Genomic DNA, 8656 nt, shown 5'->3' with positions numbered 1-8656 from the left:
TATGGTCCGCGGGCCAGAACCAGCCCACCAAAAGGGGTCGAATCCGGCCCGATGGATAACTTAGCAAAGTATGAAACAATGAGCAGAAGTTGAGCTTCAAAGTTCTTAATAAAGAAAATATCAAACGTCAGCATATTCTCCCCTGAAGACCAATAATTTATGAGCCTTTCCTTTTTAAAGCCTTAACTTACATCAGCTCCATTAAGACGCTCATAAGCATGTTTACATTCAGACTAATGATCTTAACCTCATTACGGCTCCGCTGCTATACAACGACTACTGAAATGATGATGTCATCCGTGTGTGGCGAACCTCCATCTCCATCCAATTATCATAATTATGGTTATGAGCTAAGTGAGTGTAAATGGAACCAATAGAACCCACTTATTATTAAATATCGACCCCGGTGTTTTAGGTTTAAACATATTAATGTGTGTCAAAGGTTAAGAGAGACACACACACACACACACACACACACACACACACACACACACACACACACACACACACACACACACACACACACACACACACACACAAAAGAAGAAGAAGAGATGAGTAAGTTTGTTTGAAAGCGATGCATCATGCACATTTCCAGGTCTCTATATTTATATTTTAGGGCTCTACTAGAATATCTTTGCTTGACTTCCACTTAAAATCTCTTTATTTATCTTCTACTGGCTCTTTATGCAGCTCCTCAGTTCAGCCTCTGTTTGAAACAAGCCGTTTTAACCCTCCTGTTGTCCTCGAGTCAAGGAAGGAAGGAAGGAAGGAAGAAGGAAGGAAAGGAGGAAGGAAGAGAGGAGGGAAGGAGGAAGGAAGAAGGAAGGAAAGGAGGGAAGCAGGAAGGAAAGGAGGGAAGAAGGAAAGGAGGGAAGGAAGGACAGGAGGGAGGAAGGAAAGGAAGGAATGAAGGACGGAAGAAAGAAGGAAGGAAGGGAGGAAAGGAAAGAAGGAAGGGAGGAAGGAATAAAGGACTGAGGAAAGAAGGAAGGGAGGAAGGTAGGGGGGAGGAAAGAAAGAGAAGGAGGGAGGGATGGAGGAAAGAAGGAAGGAAGGGAGGAAAGGAAAGGAAAGAAGGAAGGGAGGAAGGAATGAAGGACTGAGGAAAGAAGGAAGGAAGGAGGGAGGGAGGGAGGAAAGAAGGAAGGAGGGAGGGAGGGAAGGAGAAAGGAATAGAGGAAGGGAGGAAAGAGAGAGGAAGGAAAGAAAGAGAGAAGGAGGGAGGGAGGAAGGACAGACGGAAGGATGGAAGGGAGGAAAGAAGGAACAGTCAAAAGAGACAGGGTCAATTTGACCCGGGAGGACGACAGGAGGATTAATAAGGTGTTGCATCATCAGATGTGCTCAGTTATGATGAGATGTGATGACTGTGATTAATTAAACGACTCAAACACAGTAAACTGAGTAAAAGTGCAATAAAGTATAAGACTGAAGAGATTTTAATGCAATTCATTATTTTATTCTCGATTTTTAAAAATAATTGTATGTTTTTATGCTCCCAATTCTTACTGTTAAATGTTTGTTTTTTAATATAAAGCACATTGAGTTGCCTCCTGAGTATGAAATGTGCAATATAGATAAAGTTGCCAGAAAAAATTAAGAAAAAAATAGACGTAAAATGAGTGAACAACAAAATTAATGATATATTTGTGTCTTGTTGCTAATAGCAACCAGCAAGAAAAACTCAAAATCAGCCAAAATATTCTGTCTGTCAGCGACAACGAGATGCAGCAAAAAAAGATAATTGACAATATTTATCTGTAAAGTGGAAAAAAAAACGACTTCGGACCCCTTCGATGACCCTCATTTAAAAATGAATGAAAGCAGTCAAATGCGTTCATCACATTCGAATAGATCCAAATACAGTATATTCATGTGTGTGTGTGTGTGTGTGTGTGTGTGTGTGTGTTTGTCGAGAGGTGCAGCGAGTCTGGAAAGAATGAGGAAAAAAAAGAAAAAAAAAGAGAGAAAAGAAAAGAAAAAACCGATGAAAGGAAAAATTCAACAGGGAGAGAGGAGATGACATGCAACAAGGTCAGAAGTTGGATTCCAGTCCTCAACATCTGGAATACATGGCTGCCGGGTGGGAAATTACCACCAAGCCACCAGCCAAGCTCTGGCAACGCTGCGGCTCCGTGTCTGCTAAGCTTGTCGACCGGACCGGCTCTTTTAAAAAAAAAAAATAAAAAATTTATTGGCAGGTAAATCAGCCGTCATTTCTGAGTTTGATTTTGTTCTAAGTGGTGCGTTCAGGGGCGTTTGCCAAAAACTGAAAATAAAGAAGCGAAGTTGAAATCTTGGAATCTGTCAACCAAACGTAGGCTGACAGATGAAAAGCTTCCCTTCTCCTCTCCTCCTCCTCCTCGTCCTCCTCCTCCTCCTCGATTGTCTGCTCGCTGTGCTAGCCAATAAAAATTTAAAAAGAGTAAATGTAAAAAACAATCTTTTAAAGCCACGTGATGTCGTGAAGGCAAAAGAGGGGAGGTTATACCCAGCTAATCATATCCCTCCTCCTCCTCTTCTTCTTCTCTCTCTCTGACTTCTTTTCCGACCTTCTTTCCAAACTGGAAGTTGGAAAGATCAAGGTGGAGAGGACACACACACACACACACACACACACACACACACACACACACACACACACACACACACACACACACACACACACACACGAGGAGGGAGTGGAGGAGGAGAAACAAAAAAAAAGGTGTGGAATATTCCTCCTGTTGATTTTCCGCTCGGTGTAGACTGGGAAGTTTCTCTGGGGTGGCGGAAAAATTTGGCTTCTATTCTCATCTCTTCCCTATTCTCTTTTTGTATCCTCCTCTCTCTCTCTCTCTCTCTCTCTCTCTCTCTCTCTCTCTCTCTCTCTCTCTCTCTCTCTCTCTCTCTCTCTCTCTCTCTCCCTCTCTCTCTCCTCCAGCATGTGTTTCATTCACAGTCGAAGCTCCATTACCTGATTATTCCGAGCCGTGTCCTTTTATCAACCTATCGGAAACAAATGGCCAAATCATCATCAATAATCAATATCCAACCTATCAGATACTCCAGAGAGCATCCAGCTAACCTAACTCTCCATCTACTGCAACTATTCAATCATCCAATCAATGAGCAACAAACCAATAAATCCAATTGACCCTTTTTTTAACCAATACGTCCACCACTGGATAAGCTTACAAAGTATGAAAATTGCAGAAAAAGGTTGTTTTTTTCCACAATGACCAGAAAACAAACCTCTGAAAAGACAATGAATACATATTGTGTTCATATTTAAAACATTCATATATTAAATATTGAATAAAATGTTGTAAATCAGCAGCTTCTGTGCAAAATAGACTTTTAAAAGACTGAAATATATCATTGAAATTGCTCATTTTTACCTGTTTAGTAAATAAATGGTTTATATTATATATTATTTATATGTTATTATGCACTGGTTTCACTGGTTTAACTGGACTTTTCCTAAAGTGACCCTCAGTATACAAAAAATGGCAATAAAATGCATCATTTTTAACATTTTTGTGGAGCTGATGCACATTTTTATATATGCAAAATGTACTATAAGTATTTATTAAACATGTTGCTATATTCTTCATATTCTATAAAATGTTCTCCTGCATCATTAAATAGTGATTGTGTCTTTTTTTCCATTAGATTGATCCAACGTTTATTATAATGAGTGACGGGGAATTGGTGCAGAGACTAATTATGACAGTATGTAAAGGGTTAACCAGTCATGTTGGTGGGAGCGTTATATACATTTTTTAAGATGATAATAAACTTTATACGGAGCATTTTTTTAAATAAAAGTTGCAAAGTGCTTCACAAGGCAGCAAAATACACAACTTCTAACATAGTTATGTTTTAAAAGAGAACAAATAAAGATAATTTGATGAGTAAAAAGGCAAAAAATAGACGAGACAAGCAATTTAACCTTTGTGTCGTCCTCCCGGGTAAAATTGACCCCGTCTGTTTTGACTGTTCCTTCTTTCCTTCTGTCCTTCCTCCTTTCCTTCTTTCCTCCGTCCTTCTTTCCTTCCTTTTTTCCTTTCTCCCTTCCTCCCTCCTTCCTACTTTCCTCCCTCCCTCCTACCTTCCTTCCTTCCTTCGTTCTTTCCTCCGTCCTTCCTTTCCTTCCTTCCTTCCTCCTTTCCTTCCTTTGTCCTCCCTTCCTTCCTTCCTCCCTCCTTTCCTTCCTTCTTCCTCCCTCCTTTCCTTCCTTCTTCCTCCCTTCCATCCTCCCTTCCTCCCTCCTTTCTTTCCTTCTTCCTCCCTCCTTTCCTTCCTCCTTTCCTTCCTTCTTCCTCCCTTCCATCCTCCCTTCCTCCCTCCTTTCTTTCCTTCTTCCTCCCTTCCTTCCTCCTTTTCCTTCCTTCTTCCTCCCTTCCTCCGTCCTTTCCTTCCTTCTTCCTCCCTTCTTTCCTTCCTCCCTCCTTTCCTTCCTTCTTCCTCCCTCCTTTCCTTCCTTCTTCCTCCCTTCCATCCTTCCTTCCTCCCTCCCTTCCATCCTTCTTCCTCCCTTCCTTCCTTGACTCGAGGACAACAGGAGGGTTAAAGGAGAATTACAACTCATATAAGATAGATAAATGACAGGAAACGAGTAGAGAGAGGGATGGTGAACGAGGACTCAGCCGTCCATCAGAACAAACCACCTGTTTACACCAAACGACAACCAGTCAATCCACGAGAAATGAAACCAAAACATCTCGACTAAATCTGCACGAGAAGACTAAAAACCGAGACTGCAGGTCAACCGACATTCCTGCTTAAAAAGAGACGTTTCCAATCATCCGAAAGAAGTTTAAACAAGTCATTCAACGGTTCGTCATCTAATTCAAAGTATTTAAAACATCCACAAAAAACAGTTGAGGATGATTAAATTTGTAGGGGAAAAGAAAAAAAAGTCTTCCTACTTCCACTACTGAGCCAGTTTGTGGCCAGAAAGGACAATACAGGAGCCACAAGGGGCCAAATTTAGAGAGGACTGCGTTGTTCCTCATAGCTGAAATGTATGTTTAGATGCTCGGCTACTCTCCTCGTACATATAAAGACCTTAAACCCTTTATTTGTTTAACCCTCCTGTTGTCCTCGAGTCAAGGAAGGAAGGGAGGAAGGAAAGGAGGGAGGAAGGAAGGAAGGGAGGAAAGGAAAGAAGGAAGGGAGGAAAGGAAAGAAGGAAGGGAGGGAGGAAGGAAGGACAGAGGAAGAAGGAAGGAAGGTAGGAGGGAGGAAAGAAGGAAGGAAGGAAGGAAGGAAGGTAGGGAGGGAGGAAAGAAGGAAGGAAGGAAGGTAGTAGGGAGGGAGGGAGGGAGAAAGGAAAGAAGGGAGGAAAGAGAGAGGAAGGAAAGAAAGAGAGAAGGAGGGATGGAGGGAGGACAGAAGGAAGGAAGGAAGGAAGGGAGGAAAGAAGGAACAGTCAAAACAGACGGGGTCAATTTGACCTGGGAGGACGACACGAAGGTTAACCCTTGTGTCGTCCTCCTGGGTCAAATTGACCCCGTCTGTTTTGACCCTTCCTTCCTTCCTTCCTTCCTTCCTTCCTTCCTTCCTTCCTTCATTCTCTCTCTTTCCTTCCTCTCTCTTTCCTTCCTTCCTTCTTTCCTTCCTCCACTCCCTTTCTTCCTTCCTTCTGTCCTTCCTTCCTCCCTCCCTCCTTCTTTCCTTCCTTCCTTTCGTTCCTTCCCTTCCTCCCTTCCTCTTTTCCTTTCTCCCTCCCTCCCTCCTTCCTTCTCTCATCCCTCCCTTCCCTCTTTCCTTTCCTTCCTCCCTTCCTGCCTCCCTTCTTTCCTTCCTTCTTCTTTACTTCCTCCCTTCCTTCCTTTCCCCCTCCCTCCTTTTCTTCCTTATTCCTCCCTTCCTTCTTTCCTCCCTTCTTCCTCCCTTCCTTCCATCTTCCTCCCTTCCTTCTTTCCTTCCTTCTTCCTTACTTCCTCCCTTCCTTCCTTTCCTCCTCCCTCCTTTCCTTCCTTCTTCCTCCCTTCATTCTTTCCTCCCTCCCTTCCTTCTTTCCTCCCTCCTTTCCTTCCTTCTTCCTCCCTTCCTCCCTTGACTTGAGGACAACAGGAGGGTTAAGGCACTTTTCACACAGAGCAGGTCTAGACTGAACTCTTTACTTACAGCACTTGGCGACAGCGGCAAGGAAATTATTAAATCATCATTATTATAATTATTATTATTCTTAATGTGCGTGGCTAAAGTTGTTGACCTGCCCTCCAGAGGACTACAGACGAAAACCTGCCTTTAATTTGTGGCGTGAACTAAAAACTTACTGTCCTCCGCCAAATACATCTTTAATAAAACTGAATAAATAAATAAAATTATGCCTTTTATGGTTCTAAATGTAATGTTTATTTTGACACGACGCTACTTATTCGAAGGCTTGAATGTTATATAGTGGAGATATTTACACACTCAGCATTCGGAGGGTAAATGAAATGCAGTGGAGAGTAAATAAGGAGAGATTTCAGACACATTTCAGCATTTATTTTAATTTAATTTACTGTATTTTATTAGTTTATTTGTCAGGGACGGTGCATATTATTGTAAATATGACAGAATTAGCCCCAAAAATACTAGTTTTTAATCTGTTGGCAGCCTTAAAATCAAGAAACAAAGTTATAAGTTACAATAAATATAAAAAACACAAAGTGACACAATAAAAAAAAAAGAGCAAACTAGGATTAAACGAACAGCTGAAAACTGTGAGATTGATTTTTTTTTTTTTAAAGAGTTTATGGTGGTAGTAGAAAGGAAAAGAAGGGGGGGAAGGAAAATGCCCCGTTTTTTATTCCACTGTTAAGCTGCTCATTACAGAGCCAGACACCACACACACACACACACACACACACACACACACACACACACACACACACACACACACACACACATAACCTCCCACCTGACACACACACACACACACACACACACATACATGCAACACATGCAGCTCAGCCTCTCGAGACTTCTCACACACACACACACACACACACACACACACACACACACACACACACACACACACACACACACACACACACACACACACACAGACCACAGAGGAATTTCCTAGTTTCATATAAAACTGATAATGGGATGTGTCCCAGCGGGAGTGGAAAATCAGAGGTGACTTACGAGCCTCCACATTCCAGCCTCGACACACACACACACACAAACACACACACACACACACACACACACACACACACACACACACACACACACACACACACAGGTTTTTTACACCTCTGGGAAGAAAAACGAGAAAGAAAGAAACAAGAGGAGAGACACTCACACACAGAGGGAGAGAAAGTTTGGCCTGCAGAGAGAAAACGGTTAACGTCTCTTAAGTTTCCATGTCTTCACAGCGTCGGGCCTCTTTATCGCTTTTCTTTCATTTTTTTGACGGAGAAAGAAGAAGAAGAGAGAGAGAGAGAGAGAGAGAGGCAGAGAAGAGGAGTCAGAGAAGTGCATTTTTGCAGCAGTTAAGAGGTGAACTTGAGTGAAAGAGGTGAAATAAGAGAGGAGAGGAGAGGGGGGGATAGAAGAAAGAGAAATGAAGATGAAGGTTAGAGAGGAGGAGGAGTAGAGAGAGAGAGAGAGAGGGGGGAGAAGAGGAGTCTGATGGGGAGGTGAGGTGAGGACAGGAGAAGAAGAAGTGAGATATATAGAAGGAATGAAGGAAACAAGAGAAGAAGATGAATCAGAGGCGAGATAAGGAGAAGAAATACTCTCTGCTGACATTACTCCCTACTTATAGCTCGGTTTGCATCCCAGAATATCAGTAAGAGAAGAAGAAGTGTCCGAAATCGGCTCCATTCATTCACTCCTTCCTCTCTATAATAAACACTATAGTTTAATTAACCTCCATTACATCTCTTTGTCATAATATATCAACATCGGAATTTTTTTGCTCCCTAATATCGGCATCATCCCCTAAAATCCAGCATGGATCCATTCATTCATTCATTCATTTTCTATACTGCTTATCCTCTAGAGCAGCGGCCTCAAACATGAGGCCCGTGAGCCAGAACCGGCCAGCCGAGGAGTAAAATCTGGCCCGCCGAGGAGTCTGGAAGCCAATCCCAGCTGTCATTGGGCGAGAGGACAGGTCTAATATATAGTGAGACAAACAACCATTCTCACTCACAGGTGATTTTTAAATGACCAATTAACTTAAGTTGTATGTTTTTGGTCTGTTTAAGCGCTGCAGCCAGCCGAGGGGTTCGAACCCAGAACCTCCAGCCAGCCGAGGGGTTCGAACCCAGAACCTCCAGCCAGCCGAAGGGTTTGAACCCAGAACCCTTCTTGCTGTGAGGTGACAGTGTGAACCACTACACCACCAGTTATCCAGTATTGACACTGATAGATCGGCATCAGCCCCTAAAATCCAGTATCTACTCAATAGTGAACTGCAAATCACGACTTCAGGCACTAACTAAACAAAGTAATTTTGTGTCGTCATCATCAGTTGTAGAGTCCTGTGACGGGCTACTTGTCACATCTTTAATATGTGGAGCGTTGCATTGTGGACCCCCGACTCCGACACTACCACTCTTATCAATGACTGTGATCCCATTGGGTCCCAGAAGCCGCTCTCCGCTCTTTGCACTACACTATGAAGACGCACTGAGTCTTACTTTCAACAGAAGACACT

General features: G+C 42.7%; 1 protein-coding gene across 1 annotated transcript in view; it reads left to right on the top strand.

Annotated features, from left to right (window-relative positions):
• gtf3c2 (general transcription factor IIIC, polypeptide 2, beta) overlaps positions 1 to 8293 on the top strand; it is a 30464-nt gene extending 22171 nt beyond the window's left edge. The window contains exon 12 of the mRNA XM_062437751.1: positions 8205 to 8293. Coding sequence (XP_062293735.1) covers positions 8205 to 8293 — 89 coding nt within the window. The remainder of the gene's footprint in view (positions 1 to 8204) is intronic.
• Positions 8294 to 8656: the final 363 nt, after the last annotated feature.

The sequence above is a fragment of the Scomber scombrus genome, chromosome 17 (assembly GCF_963691925.1).
Source record: "Scomber scombrus chromosome 17, fScoSco1.1, whole genome shotgun sequence".
Classification (NCBI taxonomy): Eukaryota; Metazoa; Chordata; class Actinopteri; order Scombriformes; family Scombridae; genus Scomber; species Scomber scombrus.
This window is presented reverse-complemented; position numbering and strand designations above follow the sequence as displayed.